The sequence below is a fragment of the Vairimorpha necatrix genome, chromosome 7 (genome assembly GCF_036630325.1).
Source record: "Vairimorpha necatrix chromosome 7, complete sequence".
Lineage (NCBI taxonomy): Eukaryota > Fungi > Microsporidia > Nosematidae > Vairimorpha > Vairimorpha necatrix.
This window is the reverse complement of record NC_088822.1, coordinates 1,096,022-1,119,060: the sequence shown is the minus strand read 5'-3', so window position 1 is coordinate 1,119,060 and position 23,039 is coordinate 1,096,022. Positions and strand designations below refer to the sequence as shown.

The window sequence follows — 23,039 nt, the reverse complement described above, 5'->3', positions numbered from 1 at the left end:
ATAATATATTTTATATATTGAATTTAATATATAACATATATATATATATTGAATTTAATATTTGATTGTTATAATTATAAATGCATCAATAACATATCTGGCATATACCTAAATATAATATAATATAATATAATTAAATCTAATATAAATATTCAAATATATTCAATTGCTTAATGGTTTAATTTTCAGTGGGTAGCTTCTTAAGCTCCTCACTGAGCCACTTAAAGGCCCCTAAAATCACTTTACTGTTTTCCTTGGCTGCCTCCACTGACCCACTACACGCATCTTTCACACTACAAGGGACTATCTTCTTAGGCCCAGTATACTTCTCTAATACCATCTCCTCTACTAAACTATTAATCTTATTCTCCCTCTCTACCTCATCTTTAATACAGTCCACTTTATTCGCCAATATTAAAAGTGGCTTATGTGTAGGAACTTCCTTTAAAATAGTCCACAAAGCATCAGAAGATTTATTAAATCTCTGTTGATCTGCTATATCTACAAGATACACAATAGCACTACTAGTCTTAATATAATTATGCCAGAATTTTATAAAAACTTCTTGACCACCAATATCCCAAACTTGGAAAGTTAAATCTTCAATCTCAAGTGTCTCACAATTAAAACCAATTGTGGGCACAGTGTGCTGAATATCCCCTGTCTTCATGAAATATAAAAGAGTAGTCTTACCAGCACCATCAAGTCCTATCATAGTAATAGAATGTCTCTTACCTGTAGAAAACATCTTCTTAAGTTTAGAGAAGAATTTCTGCTGGATTATTGTCAAGACATTACCCATTTTAGGACTAGGAAAAAAAAGAGAATTTAAATATTCAAATTTGAAACATAAAAAAACAGAAATGTTTTATGCACAAGAAAGTAGATACATAACAATGGAATTAATTTATGCATTGTAGAAGTATTATATGCATTGTAGAACTGTTTTATGCATTGTAGAAGTATTGTATGCATTGTAGAACTGTTTTATGCATTGTAGAATTGATTTATGCATTGTAGAATTGATTTATGTAATAAAAGTATTTTATGCATTTGTAGAAGTATTGTATGCATTGTAGAAGTATTTTATGCATTTGGTGACTTTGTTTGTATGAAACAAACAAAGTGATTTATAAAACTATAAATAGAGAAAAAATCTGCATAATCACATGGAAAAAAAACTCCAGAAATATAGTGTTATATAGGAGTACATATTTTGTGGACTTACATATTTATTATATGCTTCATACTGTGCATTTATAAACTAGAGTCACCTTACTCCTTGAGATAATACAATATGGCTATTATAGGATGCCCAACTATACACAGAGATGCCCATACGAAGAAATTAGAATATCTCGGGAAATTCTTATTTATCTTGTCTGATATGATGATAAGTGGCACTTGTGCCATCATAGCCAGAAATATAAACCCACAGAACTGCTTAGTCCCCACACTCACTACATATTCATGAAACAAGGCAGAAATTAGAAAAGAGGCCGCCCGGGCCTGGCCCTTGGTCAGTGATCTCCTCATTAGTGGAATATAAATATGCTTCTTAATCCACATGTGTACTGGAATATTCCACAGGGTCCAGAACTGGGCCACAGTGGACGAGTTCCACCACTCCTGGTAGAACTCTGTGTCTTGGAATCTGGTAAGTTCTGCTATTATGTCTAGAGAGCACACGAAGACCAAGTTAAAGAAGATCAGGAATAAGAAGGCAGTAGACAGAGATAAATTTATAATATTCTCTACTACTACTCTTGTACTCTTCATTTCTATTATCCTGTAAATACTTGGTACAGAATATTGGTCAGTGACAAAGACAAAGAGAAAAAGGCCAGAGATGAGGAGGGCGAGTTTACTGAGGACTCTCTTGTAATTACAGGAGGGATTTCTTGGGTAATGTGGGGAGTAAACGAGTGTAGGGGAAACAATGAAATATGCGAAGTGTCTAAAGGGGCATGTAGTTTTTATGATTGTGTCATGATGTATTCTATTATAGGAGTTTCTCTTATGTACAATATGTGCATTATGCCTATTACATGTGCTTCTACTATGTGTATTATGCCTATTACGCGTAAGTGTGCCTTGATGATATACGTAAAAAGATATTAATTTGGCTATTAATACCACATTTATTATTAAAGACCACCCGGAAATATATTCATGACTAATATGCTTGATATTAAAATACAGAACAAGGCATTCAGACACTAGAAGATTCAACAGAGTAAATATAAGGGACTTATTTACAAGAATATAACAAATACAGGATCTTATAGTAAAAATCAAGATAGTAATTAAGAAATACCAGAGATCTAATATTCTCAATTTACTAAGGGGAAAATTGACTACTAAGTCATATTCCTTACAATCTTCTATTAAGAATCTCAGAATACTCAGTGTAGAAATCAATACGAAGAAATTATAAAAGCCGTCTATTTTCTTTATCTCTACTTTCATGTAATAGGGATAAGTTTATGAAACAAACAAACACTAATAAATACAAAAGATAATGAATGAGACCAAAAGTGAAATTATGTGTGTAAGCGTATATTTGTAAATTAATTAATATGGTAAAAACATGAGTAAGATAAATCAAATGTCTTATGCGATTCTATAATTTATGCAGGCATATTATAATCTTGTTCGTGTAAATTTTTGATTAATCTTGTTCGTGTAAATTTAAGATTTATTTTATTACCCATATTTGGATGAAATGAATCCTGTCATTTATTTTATAAATGGACAAATCTATAAAATGATTTAAACATAAAAATGTCATGTTTGGAATTGTCGTCATGTTTGGAATTGTCATGTATGAAATTGCCTGTTTAAAAATGCCGTCATGTTTGAAATTGTAATGAACAAATAATTTATTTATAATGGACAAATGATTTCATGATTTTCCGTCTTAAATTTAATTTATGCAAAAAATTATTTTTTTGTTTTTTTTCTTACCCACTAATTTGAAATGTCAACAGAGAGAGAAAAAACCAGAACTTTTTTACATGACGCAATAGACATCATCTCAATGAGTACACACTCACTAGAGTCAGATGACTTTAATAGATGTTTCCAACCTACTTCAAGACATGAAATGGAATCAAGTGGCATTTTATACATCTTCTCATTTTTTATAAGATATTTCATTCTTTTCCCTTGTAGACTGACTTTCTTAGGAATTTGTTTGATATTTTACATTTTACTAATTTCTAAAGCTCTTTTTAAAGATTGTAGAAATGAAATGACTTTTGCTTATATTTTCATAATTAAGGCTATAAATTTCGCACTAGGGGCGAGAATAAAACATCATGGGACTAAACATGATTCAGAGAGACCTCATATCTTTGTATCAAATCATACTTCTTTCGTAGACTTCATTCTACTGAGCAATTATGGGAGGCCTCATGCTTGTGTCTCAGAAAATCATGGTGGATTATTTTACATGTTGTTTAATTTAATACTAGGCAGAAATGGGAGTATAGCTTTCAAGAGATCAGAAAGACTAGATAGATCTCTAGTGAAAGAGAGAATGAGGCATCATGTCTCAAGTAGTAAACTACCCATGCTTGTATTCCCAGAAGGGACATGTGTAAATAATAATTATTCAGTCATGTTCCAGAAGGGAGTATTTGAACTTGACATTGATGTGTGTCCAATAAGCATTAAATATAAGAGAAATCTACTAGATCCATACTGGAATAGAAGGAAACATGGATTCGCTTTACATATCTTCTATCTAATGACTAGATGGTGTATAGAAGCAGATGTCTACTGGTTACCACCAATAAGAAGAGAAGAAAACGAAACACCAGTCGAATTTGGAAATAGAGCAAAAAGCCTTATTTCTGAGAAGGCGAATATTCAAAACACCCTTTGGAATGGATATATGAAAAGTAGTCCAGCGATAAAAGACAGAGAATTACACAAAGTGGCCTTTATAAACATATACAGACAAATTAGAAATAAAGAAGAAGCAGAAATATTCACAGATGAATATTTCTGCTTTAGTAAAATTAAATATGACAAATTCTTAAATGACGTACTACAAGAATATCACAGATTGAAAAATATTCCACTTTCAGAACAAGAGTCATTAATTTCACTAATAAATATAAAATCATACGGAGACATAAGGAAAAATAAAAGATGCTCGTGTAAAAATTATAAAACTAAGAAAATTAATAAAAAGAAATATAAAATAAGGAATTGTAGACTAGAAATGTATAAAAGTAATTTATACAAGCACTAAGACATAAATCTAAAATAACAATAATATATTATCAATATAATAAAATATTAATATAACATTATAAAATATTAATATAACATTATAAATTTTAAAATATTGGTAAAATTTTTTTTTTTTTAATAAAAACACTAAACATTTATTTTTCACTTATTGTTAGTAACAAAAAATACAAACTTTTAAATCTTCTAAAAGAAACCTCTTTCTCTTCTAAATTCTTACTATAATGCTTAATCCAGAATTTATAGGCTTCTTCTACACTCATAAAATTGAATTTATAAAAAAATTCAGCAGAATGATAAACTGAATTCCTACTAATTTCACTCATTAATGAAGGTACTTCTACATAATCAAGTCCATATTTCTTTTCTAATGCTTCGTATTCGACTTCACCTTCAATCATCAACAAACCTCTGCCTTTGTATTTTGAGTCGCCTTCAAGCTCGAAAACATTAAAAGCTGATGTATTGAAGAATCCGAAGGTCAAGAACATTGCCAATCTAGCAGGATTGGAGTGTAAAGCTTCATAAGAATATTCTAAGACTTCATGAGTATGACCACCGAGTTCACGTAAGTCAGAAAAATTTTTAAGTTTTTTAGAAGCTCTTTCTACAAATTTAGATGAAGATTCAGAATTTATAACATCTTGTTCAATGATGTTCCATGTCTCAACTTCAACTTCAGTAATAAGTACGGGTTGAGAAACGTTTATAACTTCTTCGGGTTTCTCATCACTTTTATTTGTAAATTTTTCAGGCACTAGACAAACATCTGACAATATAATATTAGTAGAATGAGGACATCTATAAACAAATCCATTTTCCAATTCATCTTGTTTGATGTCGACTTTAATATTAGAACAACATATATCATGAGAAGTTCTAGTATCATTCTTTTTAGAAACATTGTAACACCGTTTTACAGTAGATTGGATTGTAATATTTGAGGCGGGAGTGGTAGGTGTCTCATTTGTACTAATATCGGGGGAACTTGTGTCTGCAGTACATTGAGATAAGGAAATGAACAGAGGAACAATGGATAGAATCATGGATGAATAAAAATAATTTTTTTTTATATATTTTTTTAATTTATTTTTAGTATGTTAGTAAACAAACTTAAAAACAACTAGAAAAAAAATAAAAAAGTGTAAAAAATAGTTAAACTTACATATTATGAGAAATATTAGATGGTACTTATTTGGTGTAAACAAAAACTAATGTTTATAATCAAATGTCAAGTTTTTTAAAATGTTTATATCATGATAAAATGTTAAAAAGTATGTGCTTGAGCTTATATATTTAGATTTTTAGATTTAATTTCTAACAAAATTTTGTATGAATTGATATTTTAGATCTAATGATGTTTTTCTAGGCAATTATAGACTAAGATCTTTACATAATAGGTATATTAAAGAAAGAGGAAAATTACATTTGAATACATAATCTAAGGTATTAAAGTGTGTAAATATATCTACAATTTAATTGTAAGATTTATATAGACAAAAAAATTAATATACCTAATGTAGTCTGTATTTGTTTTTTTTTTATTATTAAAAAAAGCTCATGGTGAATGCGAACTTGGTAACTTTCTAGAATGATTAATATATTGTAGATCTTGAATGTGGATAAAATAATAGTATACAAAAAAACGAAAAAAAAATTATATATTTATTTTAGATTGAGGATATGCAGTAAGACAAATTAGTTCTAAAGACCAAAGGAGTAAACAAGAGTATTGTAAATATTCTTCTGTTTAATTTATTATATTTTAAGAGTGTATAAAAATATGAATTCAAGAAAAACTAAAATAATGTAACGAATAAGAAACTAACAAACAAAAATAGATAGATACTTTGGTATCTTAGATTGGAAGCTTCAGTTTAGATTAAATATGTAAAATATATCTTTGAAAAAACAAAATTTTATTGAATAATTTATCTGTGTAATTAAATTTATTTATGTCCGTAAAAAGACATCTGTTTATTGATTTCTACTATTTTGTTCAAATCAATTATTAAAAACAATATTTAATGATTACTTTTATTTATACTTTTTACAAAAAGAATATAATTTCTTTTATAACAACCATGAAATTTTTATAGTTTTGTACTATAATTTATATTGTTTTTAGAAAAAATTGACTTAGTGCTGCCTCATACACTATCTGAAAACACAGTCTACGATTTTTTCTGAAATACTTTTTGGAATTATTGTCAAAAGGTAATGTATTTCTATTGAAAATGTAACTAGAAATTCCCGTTCTGAAATTTAAATATTCGAACTATGTGTCGTTAATAGCTGTATGATCACGTCTATTACACTTTGCACGAAAGAAATGATTCATGTTCAATCTTAAAATTTAGGAAAATTAATCTCTTTTAGATCTTTTAATATTCAACTATGAATAAAAAAATTTTTAGTAATTTTATTCTTACAAACAAATCTTAAACTTACTTCTATTCCATTTTTTTTCAATCAATTAATATACTTATAGACAAATTTATTGGATGCACACGGCTATATTTGCTTGATGACAAAAACAATATTGCTCAAAAGATTATTTACAAAGCCGAACATTCAAATTCTAAATATAACTTAGTAATTAAGTTCATTTTTTATTTGAACGAGAATTTTATAAAGCAAAGTTTTACATTTGCCCCATGCATGATATAAAAAAAAGGACTAGTGTACTAGATGCTGACAGTTTAATGTATTATTCGAATAGTTTAAATTTGTGATATTAAATCTTTTTTTTTAAAAATTATATCATTACATAATATTGATTATTTTTTATAGTATATGAATTTTTTTAGGAGGTATTTGCAACGAGAAACTTATAAAGCAAAAAAAAACTTGTGATATCGTCCTACAATACACCATTTTAAGACTTATTAAAACTCTATCCATAAAATTCGACTGTGTAGCAAGAGCCATGCGCGCACTGCAGGCTTTTGGTTCCGATGATCTATTAATTTTATATATATAGCGGATATAATTTCTAACACGGGTTACCTTATTCGAGTGAAGATATATTTGTACTTAAACGAAAGCCTCTACTATCATATGAGTCTCAAACAGGGCGCCTTACACCGCCACATCATTTAACCAGCATGATAAGCGCCGCGTTTATAACTTGTTCGTATGAATTTTGACCAACGGATCATAAAACGACGTAGGATATGCTAATGATCTACGGCTCTAGTATTCTAGTCTCCTACTTTGGCTCATAAAATCCCAGATCTAAGTGTACATTACGGACTTTCTATAACCAATATGTACTTTACACACAAAGAGATACATTAAACCTACATGATTTTAAAAATTAAAATGCTTTCTAAATAGAAAAAAACAAACTTGTTCTACGTGCGCATACAAGGTTTGTGAATTAACTCAATGATTTTATGAACATTTCTTAAAAATCGAGAAAACCTAACATATCTTAGTGCACAGAATTTTTTTTTTAGTGCTTGTCGTGCTTTATATCTTGATTTTTCATTTATTTACGCATATCTTCAGCTAATGCTAAGAACAATATCATTTAAATTAGATGTTCTCAAAATTTTATGGCTTAAAATTTTTTCATGTGCCAAAATAAAATCATAAAAATCTTATGTTTTACTTATATCAATTAAAAAATCAAAAACTAATCAAAATTAATAACTTGTTGTAAGTAAAGTATAATTTTTTTAAAAAAAAATTATATACTTTCGGAAAATTTTATTGATTATTTTGAGTAAAATTATGTGGTTAACAATTTATTGAAATTACACAATAGTATAATTATGATAACAATCATGGTTTTTTTTTATTAAAAACAATTAATTTGTAAAAATATAGAATTCATTTGTACAGGGACTAACCAAAGTGGATAATAAATATATATCTTGTACAATATAACTAAGTTTAATTTGGATTATAAATTTAAAAAATTTGTTAAATGTTAAATTTCAAATCAAAAATTTTTAAACATAATAAAAAAGCAAAAAAAGAAATCCACAAATTTAATTTTCATATATTACAAGCAATTCATTGTAAATTCGTCTTCTTTCAACTATATCTAGAGCAGGTGGGCATTGTTTGTCATTTTTCACATACTCTAACCAACTTACTGGTTTCAAAACATCCATCATTGTCTCAAAGTTTTTTGGTTTATCGTTCATAAGTCTCTCCCAGAACAAAATTGTATTAACAATATTTATTTCTAATGGCAAAGCAAGAAGCTCTGGCCTTTTCGAGTAAGATATTTTTTCACATGATATTTTCTCTAACAGCTTATAATTTTTTTCATATGTAATCATCAATAATCCTCTGGATTTGTATTTGTCAGTACAGCAATCTCCTTTCGCTTCAAATACCTTTAAAAATGAAGTATTATGTAAAATGGTAGCAGTAAATAGAGCATATTCCCTTCTACCTCCTCTTAAATTTCTTTCAATACATTCGAGAATTTTTATTGCATCATTTTTTATACAACAGAATGCCTTTTTACCTACTCTGTCTTCTATGTAACAAAGTGTTTTCTTTACATAGCAAGGCACTGAATGTCTTCTATGGACATCAACAAATGGTAATACTTTGCATTTAATAGCACATTTTGGTCTGCACCAGGCCTTAGCAATACATGAGTATACGTCAGTAAATGCTATGCAAAAGGTTGGTATCTTAATATCGCATTCTCGAGAACAATTTTTTGGGTCTACACATATTTTGTTATACGAATCTGAATGTGCGGCTTGTTGAACCAATTCCATTAAACTTGAGCAAGAAGCAACAGAAATCATTCCAAAGACTAAAAGTTGAGAAAAACATAACATGGGGGTTGTGCGTTTTTTCATTTATATATGAAAAAACTAATTTAATTAAAAACAAACAAACTTTATAAAAAAAATTTAAGAAAAACTCTAATTTCAATATAATAAAATATTTTACTAGATTTACTAGAAAGTCTAAATGTATTGTAAACAAACAAACAAATCATAAGAATTATTTCTTTATTATATCATTCTTTAGCAAATTCATAATCTTCATTAATATTGTATTAACTTCATAAACTTTTAGACTATGTATTTTTCCAACGTCATCAAGAGACTTTTGTTGACAACCAATCTGTAACAAAACACTTTGTTGTAAAAAACTTAGACATGTGTTTGTTTGGTCAGAAAAATATATTCTAGCAATAAGTGGCAGTAAATCAATAATATCTAAAATATCAATAGTGCCTTTACAATATCTTTCTATTCTGTCACAACTTTCTTCAGAAAAAATAATTTTGTCTTCTATACCTGTTGATACCTTATTAAATAACAAAACAATGCAAATTGCAGCACTTAAATTTCTAAAGTTATAAGCCATTTGACCAGTAAATCTCATTTTAAAATTTTTATAATATTTTTTTAGTTTATCATTTAAGCGTTCATCTAAAGATTTCATTAGAATTATTGAGTTCTCTCCTGTAATAAAACTTACTTTTTGTTTTATACAAATCGGAATCAATTCGTGTTTTTTCCAAAAGTTTAGAAGTCTTTCTGTTACACCAAAAGAAGTACCTATCCAGGATATTTTAGGTATTAAAATTTCATTTGAATCATAAAACATGACATTGTTTTCATTATCATTAGTTGGTATTCTCAATCTTGTCAATGAAGAATGTTGATTAGTTTTAAACCATTTCATTAATAGTTCCAATGCATAAGATCCATAGCCCATAGACATATAATCAGGATGAACTGCTATTCTGATGATTCTAATTCCAAGATATTCAATAAAATCCGAATCAAAATTGGTTTCTGATACGATCCAAGGAATTAAATTGCCTTTTTTATTACTTCCGCGCTCGCATCTTCCCTCGAACGCGATGTGAATCGCGCACAAAACACGAGGCAGAGCTGCGTCGTCCTCGTTTGACGTGATTAATGTAAAAATTTCGTGGTTAGGAGAATCTGCCAATATTTGTATGTCATCAGGACTATTTTTATAGTGAGATGCAATAAACAGACTAAAAACATCATTTAAAATAGATTCGCTATGGGAATTGCCACTAAAAAGCACATTTTTATCGATATAATAAAGCTCACAACTTGATGGTATGGGACATTTACTGATTTTACTGACTTCTGTATTAAGTAAGAGTGTCTTATTTAGCCATTTTTCCACTGGATCATTTTCGCCGTAACGAATACTTGCGTTCATAAATAATTCTTTATACGCAAAATGATTTTCTTCATTCGCTTGGACGCGTAAATATTCCGCCATTTTACTAGAAAAAGCTCTGCCTGTCCCTTCGTACCCGCTATTTGTAGTGGCCATAATTATCAAATTTGGAAATAATAATTTTTTTAGTAAAGGCAGTGGTATTGCAGCTGCTTCGTCTACTATTAACATATCAGGATGATATTTAAGTTCTTCAAATGGCGAATGATATTCTATTGTTTGCTTTATATTTTTTAAAATTTCTATACGTTGAACTAACCGTTTTTTAGACTTAAATGAATAAATAATTTTGAAATCTTTATATTTTTCGTAACCTAAAGATTCTAATCCGTGTATGATAAACTCAAAAACCATTTTTATATTTTCTAAAGCGGGCGCTGAAATATAAATAGATGAAAATTTTAGATCTATAGCTTTAGAGATCGCGATTCCTAAAGCAACAGATTTTCCTCTTCCACGTCCTGCTTGTATAGAATAGATTGAGCGTTCTGTTCGATCTTTGACAGCTTTAATTAATTCCTTGACTATTAAATTTTGATCTTTTGTTTTAGCAAGATTAATTAGACATTTATCAGAGTCTAATATTTCCGATTCTGATTTAATTTCTTTATTTTTTATAGATTTCAAGTTTGACGCGTCTAAATTAAATTTTGAAATAGGTAAGACTTTAAAGGCGTCATCAAGAAATAATGTAAATTTCATATCAATTAACGATCTAAAAAGTCTTTTATTATACCTAGGCACAAAATCATCATCTAATAAAAAATCAGACTTGCGTTTTATCATAGACTCAATAGAATTCACATTATCAAGTAGTAAAACTATTATACCACCACCTCGCACTGTTTCTACGCTTAGAGCAATGAGATTTGGTGTCAAAGATTCAAAATCTTGCAAAATTAACATATCGACAGTTTGTCCTAAAATTTTTTCACTTTCATTATAACTTACAAATTGAATATCTTGAGCCTTAAAAAATTCATTGAGCTTGCTTTGATCTTCTTCGCTGTTCTGAGCTGTTTTAACTTCTTTTACAATATTTTTATTTTTATGACACCAAATTATTGATTCAACAGATCTTGTAGAATTAGAAGATAAAATATTGTAAATCGCAGGAATATGAACTTTAGTATGTTCACCTATTAAAACAAAAAAACATCTGTGATTTACATAATTACTATATTTTACTAATGAAAAAATTCTATCATCAATATTTTTAGACATTTTATTTTAACGGTTAAAAAAAAAAATTTAATATTTCAAAAAAAAAATTTCCACTATTGTTATGTTAATTTTTTTAGAATATCTTGTAAATTTTCATTAATGTCTGGCTTAAAATTATCCGAATTCGTAAAATCAAAATATCGAGGAAGTTTAAAATTTTTTGGACAAGGTGGAATTGTAAAATCTTGTTTAAAATTGTACGGAGGAAGTCGAAATCCAAAATTTTGTTTACCAAAAAATAAATCATATTTTTCTCCAAATAATCTTTTATTCCTCTCCAGTTCATATTTAATTTTTTCATCTTCATTTAGTTCCATAACTCGCGTTTCTTTTAATAATTTGTGTTTATAACCATTAATATGCATTTTTCTCGCTCTGTATGTGTTTATATGCAATTTCTTATTGCAAATTTCACATTTAAATTTTTTCATGGGTTTTTTGATAATTTTTTTTTTGTTGTTGCCCTAATGGCTGATCAAAGAATACCAACTTTTCCTACACGAATGAATCTAAAAATTATAGATAACAAAGAAAAAAGCGCAGAGAAAGGCAAAGTTCTTCTTAAAAGGAAGAGTGATTCACTTAAACAAAAATTTAAAGCAATAGAAAAAGAATATAATGAAAAAAAGAAAGATATAAATAAAATGCTCAGAGATGCATTTTTCAAGCTTTCTGAGGCCGAATTTCTCGGCGCAAATGTACAAATGTACATACAAGAGTGTCAGAAACAGCATGTCAATGTTAAAACAGAAGTAGAAGTTATTTCTGGAATTACTTTGACTACTTTTACACTTGATAAATCTAATTTAACTAATATTGTGTGGTTAGACAGAAGTGGACAACTTTTAAATGAATGTAGAAATAATTTTATAAATGTTTTAGAATTATTAGTAGAGCTTTCTGCGCTTACTGCGAATTTTAAACTTCTAGAACAAGTTTTATTGTCAACAAATAGACGAGTCAACGCTCTTGAGTACAATGTCATCCCTAGGTTGCAAAATACTATTAATTATATTAATTCTGAGTTAGATGAACAAGACAGAGAAGATTTTTTCAGATTAAAAAAGATTCAAAGCCTAAAAAATAAAAAATAAATTTGTATTAAAAAATAAATTTGTAATAAAAAATAATTTTGTAATAAAAATATGAGTGTTTTGTTAATAAAGGTGCTTAAATTTTGTATTAAAATAAATAAAACACAAAGCTGCATTTAGCCTTGACAATGAATACTAACATTAAAAAATTTTATAGATTTTTTTAATAATAAAAATCTGGTTGAGCATCATTTTTTTCGACTACCTTCGTGTAAGCTTCTTCAAAGTCTTTATGATTTACTACATATCTACTTGATCTCACTGCGAGAGTACCAGCTTCTTGACAAATAGAATTTATATCAGCGCAGCTTATTCTATCTGGTCTATTGACCAAGGCTTCTATATCTACATCGTTAGATAAGCTCATTTTACTAGTGATAGTAGAAAACACAAGTCTTTTTTGTCTTCGATCTGGAAGAGGAAATTCAATTTTCCTGTCCAATCTTCCCGGTCTCAATAATGCGGGGTCGATTGTGTCGGCCCTGTTCGTGGCCATAATTACACGCACATTACAATTTTGATCAAATCCGTCCATTTGATTTAGTAATTCAAGAAGAACTCGCTGGACTTCGCGATCAGCAGAGGTAGAAGCATCAAATCTCTTCGTGGCTATGGAATCAGCCTCGTCGATAAACATAATACTTGGCTCATGTTCTCTTGCCAATCTGAACACATCTCTTACCATTCTGGGACCTTCTCCAAGATATTTTTGGACAAATTCTGATCCATTTATAGAAATGAAAGTCGCCTTGGTGTGGTTAGCCACGGCCTTGACCAACATTGTTTTTCCTGTGCCAGGTGGGCCATACAAAAGTACGCCTCTTGGTGGTTCAATCCCTATTTGTTTATACAAATCATGATGCAAAAGAGGCAGTTCGACTGTCTCTCTAATTTCCTGTTTCTGCACATCAAGTCCTCCTACGTCTGAATAAGTCACGTCAGGCTTCTCGCTGTCTGCCATCACTGGAATTGAACTGTCAGCCTCAGGAGGCAAAACATCAACAATTGCATTGGAGTGTCTGTGTAAAGCCACAGTCGTATTTGGTTTTAAAAGTTCTCTGTCTACGGTGCTCAATATTTTCACTACAGAATTACTACCCGCTGTACTTCCCACGATCGCAGTATTGCTGTCTATTGGTTCTAAAAATTGTCCCATTATAAGAGGCACACTTTTGACTCTGTTGATTTCTTCCCGGGCATGTCTTTCTTCTCTTTTTAATATTTCAATCTCTTTTCTTACATATTCTTCTCTGATTGTCAATAAATTATATTCCCGTTCTTTTTGTTTGTAAATTAAAAATTTTTGATCTGGGGAAATATTGTTTTTTAACATTTAAGGGTAGAAAAAATTATTAAAAATTTAAAACAATCTACTGAAAAAAATCTCAAAAAAACTTTAAAAGTTATTTTTTTATTTTTTTAATATTGTAAAATACTAAGATTTTATAGAATCGAAGAAACTGTGTTCAAGGGCTTCTTCGGCCGTGATTCGTGTTTCTACGTTGAGATCTAACATTCTATAAAGAAGATCGTGAGCATCGCTTTCTGGAATATTAAAAACTCCGAGACTATCAACAATCTTCTCAAAAGGGACTCTATCCTCAGGAATTGTATCAATATTAGATTTCCACACTCTATTGTACTGTTTGGCTGCTTTTCGCATTTCTTTATGGCCGAAAATCGTGCCCATTTCAACTAGCGCGTCAATGTCTTCGCCAGAATAAAAAAATGGATATTGACCAGTCAGCAAATTTAAGAAAATGACGCCCGCCGACCAAATGTCAATGGCATTAGTTTGGTATGGATATTTAAAGACGACCTCTGGTGCTCGAAATCCACGTGTGCCCGCTCTGGGGGCTTTTATTGTTGGTCTCGTGTCTCTTTCGTAATATCCTGGTGGCTTAGATTTCGACACGACGGTATTAAAAAATATTTGCGGCTTCGTTTTAGATTTCTCATTCTCCATTTTCTTTTTTGTGTCGTGTTTTGTTTCGTACTGCGCTAGTCCGAAATCTATGAGCCACCCAGTCTCGGTGTCTCGGTTATATAAAAAATTTCCTGGTTTTATATCTCTATGAATTATATTACAAGAATGAACATGTTCGATGGCTATCAGGAGATTGTACATGTATTTCTTAATGTCGTAAATCGTAGCAGTGGTTAAAATATCTCTAAAATCTGTATATTCAAAATATGGAAATATTCCTACGACTTGGTCTTCGTGCCTTAAAACACCATTTAGTGGTACACAATTATTAAGACCTTTTAATTTGACTAAAAAAGCAAGCTCGTCTATTATTCTATTGGGCGAACTTGTTTTAGTAATGGCTTTTAGAGCGTAATATCTATTGTTTTTGATGTCCATAGCTTTATACACTCTACTAAATGTTCCTTCGCCTATTCTATTTATAATTACAAATCTATTCTTAAGAAATTTCAGATGTTCTACCTCGTCAATATCCAAATTTTCAGACATGGGTCTAATACAAAAAAACAAATTTTTATAAAAAAAAATTAATTTGAACTTTTTATTTTAAATTAACTCGCTTAGATAAAGCATACTATCCCCATTTTCATAATTTGATGGTTCTGTTAATGAGCAGTAAGCAAAATTCCCTTCACTTATTTTATTAATTTTATTTTTAAACATCTCAAGACAAGGATCAAGATATCTTCCTCTCATTAAATCAGACATTCTAACAACTTTAACACATTCTTTTGAATTATAATTTGGATCTGAAGTGTCACATTGATCTCCGCCTATATTTTCATTTTCATTTGATAAAATATCAAAAATTTTATTGCGCTGCCTGTCGGCGTAGAAAATCTTGTTGACGAGTGTGCGTGCAGAATCTTCATTTTTAATGTCTTCGTTTGTTTCTTCTTCATTTGTTTGTTGATTTTCTGGTTCTACGCCGTCTATTTCTACAGTATTTTTGTTTTTATCCTCTTCAAATTCCATATAAGGAAGGTATTTTGGTTTTTTGTACTGTTCTTTAGGTTCTTCTTCATATTTGTTTTCTGATTCAATCAATGTTTTGTCTTTTGTTTTGATTGTTTCAATTGTAATTGTGTTCTTAACATAAGATTCGTCTTCATTAATAATAGGTAGATTTATATTCAGAATATTGTACTTGTTCTGTTTGTATTGTGGCTCTGGTTCATTATTTGATTCTTTACATATTCCATTCTGACATTTTAAATGTGTGCAAGTATATTCGCCAGTATCCTTGTTTTTGAAACAGTTAATAATTTCATCTTTTAGATTGTAAGCCTGTGGTGTGATTTCATCTAAAAGAATACTAATTCTTCTTATTTCTTCTAAAGACAGGCCTGTACTTTTACTAATTAATTCTTTGTCCGTTATACCGTTATTTTTTAATATATTTCCTATTAAATCCGAAGAAATGTGAAAAGAAGATGAGTTGATTCTTATCGTATGAAGTTTGTATGGATCACATTCCATGAAGAAAGGCACAATTTTCATATTACACAAGTTTCTTAATGAAATAAATGAGGAATTTTCTTTTTTATAGTTTTCGCTAACTTTTATATTTGAAGAGGAACTAGAGCTATAACAATTTGCGGATTCTTTGCCTGTGTTTTGTTGTAAATCTACACAATTTTGTGGCATTGATGGAATTTGCGGAAATCGTATTGGTGAAATAGGTTGAATTTGTGGAGGTTGTATTGGCGAAATAGGTTGAAGTTGTAGAATCTGTGGGGGCAGTATAGGTTGAATTTGTGATAGTGGTTGAATTGGTGGTATGTTTATCGGTGGTGATGGTGGCAGTGCTACTACATTATTAGTCGGTGTTTTTGCAGATTTTTTCTTTTGCTTAGTAGAAGGTGTCTTGGTACTCTGTTCTACATACCTAACTGGCAATACATTGATTAGTTGCTGATTGGTAGTGAACACTTTACTGGTAGAAGTCGCGGGCTTCTGATATTTGGGCGTAACCACTTGCGGTTGTACATAATATTGCACAGGTTTCACTATCTTAGGCTGAATTTTCTGTTTTATATTTTTTTTCGGCATTTGAGGTTTCATAATATTTTTTTGTATTGGGATACCTACAATCTTTTTGCTCTTTATCATTTTTTGTGGCGCTTGTACTGGTTTCTTCATTCTAGGAATGCATGTTCGTAAATCTGTGGTGAACCCGAGGCTTCCTTCGAATGATGTGTGTACATTTCTGTTGAAATATCGTGCTGTAGGTGCTCCTGTCATTTTCTGTTGATCGCAATATGGGATTAATCGTAAGTAATAACCTGTAATTAAGTTTATAAATATGTGTACAATCATGATCTTCATAGTTTTTGTTTATTTTTATGTTATTTTATAATAGCGTTTCAGATGTACGAACTCAAAACAAAACAAAACAAAAAATTTTAAAATTCACCTTATTTTTAATATGTTGAAGTTTTAAAAAATGGTCTATTTCTAAAGATATCTTCGTTTAATTGTTTTGACATATGAATCTTGAAATTCTTGATTTTTTTTTACTAGTCCCATTTATCATTAATTTTTTTGAAGTTTTTTAATATTTGTTATTATGGAGTACAGTTTAATAAAGTTGTATTGGGGTTTTCTAGGTTTATGAAACAAAAAATCTTTATTATATGATGATCTTGTCTAATATTTCTTAAAAAAACATTTAATCAATTCATTAAAATATAAAATTAATTCAAAAAGAATGTAAAATAAATACAAATGTATCTTTTAAAAGATAATTGTAGTACATAACTATTCAAAAAATATATTTTAAATCTTCGATCCACTACTGTATTATAAGAAGATTGTTTTTTTACTATAATAAGCTAGTGAACTCTTTAGTTCAGATTTCATTATAGCGCTTTTTCAAATACATTGAGTTTTGTTTTACCCCATGAATAAAATAGAGACCACTCTTGGTATAATTCATAAATCCAAAGGCAGTGCCCTCTACAAATGCGCAGACACTTCTGTCTTATGCACAGTAGATTTTAATAATAGACATGAGCAATCCAAAATAGAAGAATACGACAAATTGTCTATAGACATAAAATTTAGAAATATAAATAATAAATCTTATGATGAATATTATTCTACACTAATCAAGAGTGTCTTAAAGAAGTGTATCTTGAATATTGACATATGTAAATCTGTCTATATTAATTTGATAGTAGACAGTACTAGTTCTAATACTTTATGGTGTTCTATAAATGCCCTGTTTCTCGGACTTATAGAGTGCGGCATTCCTTTGGAATATTCGCTATATGCGAGTACGTCTTTTACAAATAAAGAAGATGTGTTTTTATATGACAAAACTGGCAAATTAATTTGGTACCATGGTTTTTGTAATATAAAAAGTATAAATATGGATTCTGTGTATGAATTCTATAAGTATGTTAAAGAAGTACAAGACTTTACAATTAAAAAGAACCTTACAATTTAAAAATAAATAAACTTATTTTAAAAATACTTAGATAAGTAACATTTTCATAATAATTATAGATTATTGCGCAGAACAGAAAAGACCTCGTGTCTGAAGCTTCTATGTGCTGATGTTTTCTAAATTTGAAGTTTGCGATTTCTTGTAATACGTAGAATTTGGTAAAATAAAGCATCTGCAAGTTTTTATAATACTTGTTTACGATAGATATTTGTAGATTCTATTTGAAGACTCAAGTAATAGATTACATTTGCAAGAAATGCATCTTGTTTTTAATATTTCACTCATTTTTATATGATATCTGTTTTAGATGTGTTGTTTCTTATCAAATTAATATGCAATAATAAACTGAATAGATCTTACAATCTAAATGATAAAATATTTTTTTTTTGTTTTTTTTGCCCCTAAAAATGGATTTCAATTTTAAATATCCCACACTCGATCTTCAATATTTGCTCCATAAATCTTCAGATTCAAATGGCAAAGAAGCCTTAAGGAAACATCTCCTTGATAATTCCATGTACTCAGTCTACCAATCATGCATCTCAAAGAACATCCTCCAAGATAACAAACAAGATCTAAAAACAATACAAACCACTAAACAAGAAAAACTCAACCACCTACTCGAATTAAAAGACAAGGATCCAGAGAACATTTCTTATATAAAATCTCTCGATATACAAATTGCCGAATTATTTGCCCAATTTCTAGACACAGAAGAAGCCTTAGAAATATTCAAAAATATTCTAAAAGACGAGTCAAGTTTCAGTCTCCAGATGGACATTTATTTATGCAGAATAAGAATTGGAATGTTAATAAAAAACAAGAAATTAGTAGAAGAAAATGTAAATCTGGCAAATGACTGCTGTGAATTGGGCTGTGACTGGGACAGAAGGAACAAGTTCAAGATTTATAAAGCCATTTATAATCTGAAAAAAGGAGACTTCAATTCTGCCGCTTTTTTGTTCAGTGAATCTCTGCCTTCTTTTGAGAAAAATGAAGTCGTAGATTTCAAAAATGCCGTGAATTATTTGATCTTTTCCGGGTTACTGACCTTTGAGAGATCAAATATTAAGAAATTACTACTAGAATGTCCAGAAGTACTGGAGATTGGCAGTGTAGAAAGTATACAATTGATTAAATCAATGTATGAGTGCAATTATTACGAATTTTTACCCAATCTATACAAATATTTGATGACTGTCAAAGATGATTTCTATTGTCAAAATTTCGTAGATTTCTTTTGTAAAGAAATGAAAATTAAGATTTATAAACAATTACTCGATAGCTACCAATCTATAGATTTGAGGAATATGGCGAATCTATTTGGTATTCAAGCAGATTATTTGGAAAATGATCTGGGAACTTATATAGTAGAAAAAAGACTGAACTGTAAAATCGACAGAATTTCTTATACAATTGTAGTACAAGAAGAGGAATATGATGGACTGAAGAATGTTATAGTGAATGGATCGAATCTTATAAAGACAATTTACAATAACATACAATAAAAAAATGTGATCTTTATAATTTTATTTTTTATAGCGTATGCCTTACCAATTTGAAAAAAAAATTATAATATTTTTTTCTATTTATTGACAGAACACAAATAAATTTAGCTTTTGAAAACAAAAATCTATAGCAAAACTTGACTATGAAATTGATTTGTTAAAAAAGGCAAGAATTTTTTTTTGCAATGTATTTTTAGGGGTTTCAAGCAATAAAAATCGCCGTGAGCTATATAAACCTGCTTCTTTAAATAGAGAGATAACTCTTCCTTTCTAATTATCTTTACATTTATTATTTATGTTTTAACGACAAAATGCTGGTGAATTTTTCCTGTCCTTCATATCTATGTATATGATCTTAGCCCATGAAAGTACGTAAGTTTAGTTTTACACGTGTCTTTGGGCCAAATTTTTTATGCTGATCGTTTTTATTATCAAATGTGTGTTCGCTAGTGGTGCAGAAAGTTTGTTCTAAGCTTCTTTTAGTGTCAAGTTAGTTGCAGTTCCATAAAAAATACAATTTTTGCGCATATTATATACTCATTATGGTAATCTTATTGTATTTTATATTTGTACATATCTTAAAATATCGTAATATTGTACAGATTATGCAATGATGTTGAAAAATCATATGTTAAACAATCTTACTTTTTAACATCCAATTTTCCTACGTGATTATTGAAATTTCTTATACAGTATTAGAAACAAATATTTTCACCTTAAAATTTTTATTTTCTATACTAAGAACATTGGAAATTTAGACTTTGTTTTATTTTTATTTACTTTTGCTCGGTCATATCAGCCAAGTACTCTTTGATGTAAATATATACGAGCCTTTTGCCGACCCTATATGGTAAAGCTATCTTTCCGCCTGGTTTGAAAGCTTCGACGTGTAATATAACGTTATTTTTAACGGGTTGTATTCATACAACAAAGTACAATCTCTAACAATTTCATTTAATATTGTTTATTTTTTACATCTAGTTTTTTATATAAATTAATATTTGAAAGTTGCCTTGACTCTTGTGCAACAGTTTTGCTATAGCCATAAGATGCTCTGTTAATATTAGTTCTATTGATATTGTTTATTGCGGTGTACTGTAGGAATTAAGCATCAAATGTGTCGATTCACACTCTAATATGTTTAAAAAATGAAATTATACATTTGAATTCTCTCTAATCATTTAACAATTCATGGTAACTAAATCTCTCCCCTAGGTTATGATTCTAGCGCTCTGTATAACATAAATTTTTTTGCTACGTTACCAATAATTAATTAGTTAAATGCTCAAATTATAGACACCCTTTTCTTCTTTTTATTAGTACTATTCAATCTTCACCTCTTAGTTGGCTAGGCGCATGTAATTGGTCGTTAACCCCTGAAAATATACATGATATTGCACCTACAGCATTTTAAACGCATAGCTTATTAAAACTAATCTAGGACCATACGATTAAATATTTTCAGTTTAGAACGCCTTTCATTGGCTCTTTTTATACAAAATGCAATTTTTCCAACAAAGTACCCAAGTAATGCATATACCTGAACAATTACTGAGTAGTTACCAAGGTATTGATAGCCTTTAAACATGTTCTAACATCTTCTGCGTTCTTAAGTGTTTTATACATATTAATTCTTTCTATTTTATCTGTTATTTACTATATAATACGATATGAGATTTTAGAGTCTAAAATATAATTTACTCCATCAAAATTACTACTTTTCTTTTTATTTGTTATTAAATAAATGTAGTACGCAAATTGCAAACTTTAACAAAAGTTTTCGTGATGTTTTAAGGTTTCAACATAATTATAACATCATAAATACACGCAAAGCCCACTATTTAAATCATATCATTATAACTTTTTCATGCTTTTGAAACATTGTAAAGAGGTCTATCAATCTCATTGGCATCCGTACATGTTTTTTTTATTTTGAGTATAGAAGCTAATTTTTTCAGTCAGATATAAAACAGTTAGATCCATAAAATGCTTCTATAATTCGATTCTAGAATTTATTTGATTTTACATGAGTAAGAATCATGTTTTTTTTATAGGCAAAGTATGGCCCATTTTACCTTAATATTGTTGAGTTTAGTATATTGATTGTTTATATGGTGCATAAGACTTTTTTATTAGATCTGACTATGTAGAAACCGTTGATTTATGCTCAATATCATTTTTTTAATAAATATTTGTATTCCCATTTCTATATTCTTTTCGCAGCTATCTAAATTCTATTTTATCTCTTGATCCACTTTTCTGTGTCAATTCTACACTCGTATTGTTTTGTTTCTTAAGGTTTCCATGTGCATAGCTTATTCATTTTTTAACTATAGTCACATTTTTCTGATTTTATACTATTCTAGTGTTTTTTGACATTCAATTTTTTTCTGTATTGATTGTGATGTTCATTTTTTATAGTATTGCATTGCTTTTCTCCAAAAATATTTTCATTTTTTATCAAAATCTAATCAGAAATATTAATTTTAAATTCTTCTTAAATCAGATGTACAGACTATTTAATTTTATACGTTTATATCTTTTCCTGTTAATTTAATTTAAAATTTTATATGTAACAAAACTATGCTCTGAACCAAAATAAAATATTGTTCTAAATTTAAAAATCCATTCGGGGTTATTAGGAAAATCGTCACCCACTTTCAAAGTGTTACAAGATGATAATCTAGTTACTGAGATAATATTGTAACCACTTTAGTGTAGATACTTATACACCAGAACTACTGTAAAACATTTACTATAAATAATAAAGCTTCCTATATGATAGAAATCTTTTCTGTGGACAAGAGGAACGATGTTCCCATTGTGGATCTCATAGGAAAACCGTGGATCATTTAGCTACCAAGTGTGATCGAATGTTGGGTTTTGATTATATGAAAAGACACAACGAGGTAGTTAGATGCATTCATCTCTTACTATGTATTAAATATGGGTTTAAGAAGACAAAGAAAATACGTGGACACTTAGTATAAGAGATCACGGAAAATGATCGTGCAGAAATAAGAGTAGATACTAGAATATTCACTAGTATAAAGGTGACCCATGAGAAGCCATGATATTCTTGTGTTTGACAATAAGAAGAAAGAAATTTTAATAGTTGAAGTAGGTATAAATAACCAGGATCAACTTACTATTGTCGAGAATAGAAAACTAAAAAATTTTGACTTTTTTTCAAACGAAGTGGGACTAATACAAAATCCCGGACAAGAATATTTCCTTATGTAATAACATAGGATGGAGTATGACCAAATATCACAGAAAGTACATAAGGAGCTGGAAATCCAACCCTA

At 29.1% G+C, this 23,039-nt stretch overlaps 13 protein-coding genes across 13 annotated transcripts; 4 read left to right on the top strand and 9 right to left on the bottom strand.

Annotated features, from left to right (window-relative positions):
- Positions 1–178: 178 nt before the first annotated feature.
- Positions 179–802, bottom strand: VNE69_07284 (ADP-ribosylation factor; the record flags this gene model as incomplete). The annotated part of the gene is made up of 1 exon (XM_065474291.1): positions 179–802. The coding sequence occupies one exon, from the start codon at positions 800–802 to the stop codon at positions 179–181; it is 624 nt and encodes a 207-aa protein (XP_065330363.1).
- Positions 803–1,275: 473 nt separating this feature from the next.
- On the bottom strand, positions 1,276–2,469 carry VNE69_07283 (diacylglycerol O-acyltransferase 1 (DGAT1); the record flags this gene model as incomplete). The annotated part of the gene is made up of 1 exon (XM_065474290.1): positions 1,276–2,469. The coding sequence occupies one exon, from the start codon at positions 2,467–2,469 to the stop codon at positions 1,276–1,278; it is 1,194 nt and encodes a 397-aa protein (XP_065330362.1).
- Positions 2,470–2,980: 511 nt separating this feature from the next.
- VNE69_07282 (1-acyl-sn-glycerol-3-phosphate acyltransferase) lies at positions 2,981–4,261 on the top strand (the record flags this gene model as incomplete). The annotated part of the gene is made up of 1 exon (XM_065474289.1): positions 2,981–4,261. One exon carries the CDS (start codon positions 2,981–2,983, stop codon positions 4,259–4,261), a length of 1,281 nt encoding a protein of 426 aa, XP_065330361.1.
- A 136-nt stretch (positions 4,262–4,397) lies between these two features.
- On the bottom strand, positions 4,398–5,306 carry VNE69_07281 (spore wall protein 25-like; the record flags this gene model as incomplete). Its single annotated transcript, XM_065474288.1, has 1 exon — positions 4,398–5,306. The coding sequence occupies one exon, from the start codon at positions 5,304–5,306 to the stop codon at positions 4,398–4,400; it is 909 nt and encodes a 302-aa protein (XP_065330360.1).
- A 2,952-nt stretch (positions 5,307–8,258) lies between these two features.
- On the bottom strand, positions 8,259–9,071 carry VNE69_07280 (spore wall protein 25-like; the record flags this gene model as incomplete). Its single annotated transcript, XM_065474287.1, has 1 exon — positions 8,259–9,071. One exon carries the CDS (start codon positions 9,069–9,071, stop codon positions 8,259–8,261), a length of 813 nt encoding a protein of 270 aa, XP_065330359.1.
- A 169-nt stretch (positions 9,072–9,240) lies between these two features.
- On the bottom strand, positions 9,241–11,691 carry VNE69_07279 (RNA cytidine acetlytransferase (KRE33); the record flags this gene model as incomplete). The annotated part of the gene is made up of 1 exon (XM_065474286.1): positions 9,241–11,691. One exon carries the CDS (start codon positions 11,689–11,691, stop codon positions 9,241–9,243), a length of 2,451 nt encoding a protein of 816 aa, XP_065330358.1.
- Positions 11,692–11,750: 59 nt separating this feature from the next.
- On the bottom strand, positions 11,751–12,122 carry VNE69_07278 (putative U1 small nuclear ribonucleoprotein; the record flags this gene model as incomplete). The annotated part of the gene is made up of 1 exon (XM_065474285.1): positions 11,751–12,122. The coding sequence occupies one exon, from the start codon at positions 12,120–12,122 to the stop codon at positions 11,751–11,753; it is 372 nt and encodes a 123-aa protein (XP_065330357.1).
- Positions 12,123–12,158: 36 nt separating this feature from the next.
- On the top strand, positions 12,159–12,785 carry VNE69_07277 (V-type proton ATPase subunit D (VMA6); the record flags this gene model as incomplete). The annotated part of the gene is made up of 1 exon (XM_065474284.1): positions 12,159–12,785. The coding sequence occupies one exon, from the start codon at positions 12,159–12,161 to the stop codon at positions 12,783–12,785; it is 627 nt and encodes a 208-aa protein (XP_065330356.1).
- A 163-nt stretch (positions 12,786–12,948) lies between these two features.
- On the bottom strand, positions 12,949–14,118 carry VNE69_07276 (proteasome subunit RPT3 (RPT3); the record flags this gene model as incomplete). Its single annotated transcript, XM_065474283.1, has 1 exon — positions 12,949–14,118. One exon carries the CDS (start codon positions 14,116–14,118, stop codon positions 12,949–12,951), a length of 1,170 nt encoding a protein of 389 aa, XP_065330355.1.
- Positions 14,119–14,220: 102 nt separating this feature from the next.
- Positions 14,221–15,261, bottom strand: VNE69_07275 (CDC7-like protein kinase; the record flags this gene model as incomplete). The annotated part of the gene is made up of 1 exon (XM_065474282.1): positions 14,221–15,261. The coding sequence occupies one exon, from the start codon at positions 15,259–15,261 to the stop codon at positions 14,221–14,223; it is 1,041 nt and encodes a 346-aa protein (XP_065330354.1).
- A 57-nt stretch (positions 15,262–15,318) lies between these two features.
- Positions 15,319–17,100, bottom strand: VNE69_07274 (uncharacterized protein; the record flags this gene model as incomplete). Its single annotated transcript, XM_065474281.1, has 1 exon — positions 15,319–17,100. One exon carries the CDS (start codon positions 17,098–17,100, stop codon positions 15,319–15,321), a length of 1,782 nt encoding a protein of 593 aa, XP_065330353.1.
- Positions 17,101–17,674: 574 nt separating this feature from the next.
- VNE69_07273 (putative exosome complex exonuclease) lies at positions 17,675–18,223 on the top strand (the record flags this gene model as incomplete). The annotated part of the gene is made up of 1 exon (XM_065474280.1): positions 17,675–18,223. The coding sequence occupies one exon, from the start codon at positions 17,675–17,677 to the stop codon at positions 18,221–18,223; it is 549 nt and encodes a 182-aa protein (XP_065330352.1).
- A 407-nt stretch (positions 18,224–18,630) lies between these two features.
- On the top strand, positions 18,631–19,731 carry VNE69_07272 (proteasome subunit RPN7 (RPN7); the record flags this gene model as incomplete). The annotated part of the gene is made up of 1 exon (XM_065474279.1): positions 18,631–19,731. One exon carries the CDS (start codon positions 18,631–18,633, stop codon positions 19,729–19,731), a length of 1,101 nt encoding a protein of 366 aa, XP_065330351.1.
- Positions 19,732–23,039: the final 3,308 nt, after the last annotated feature.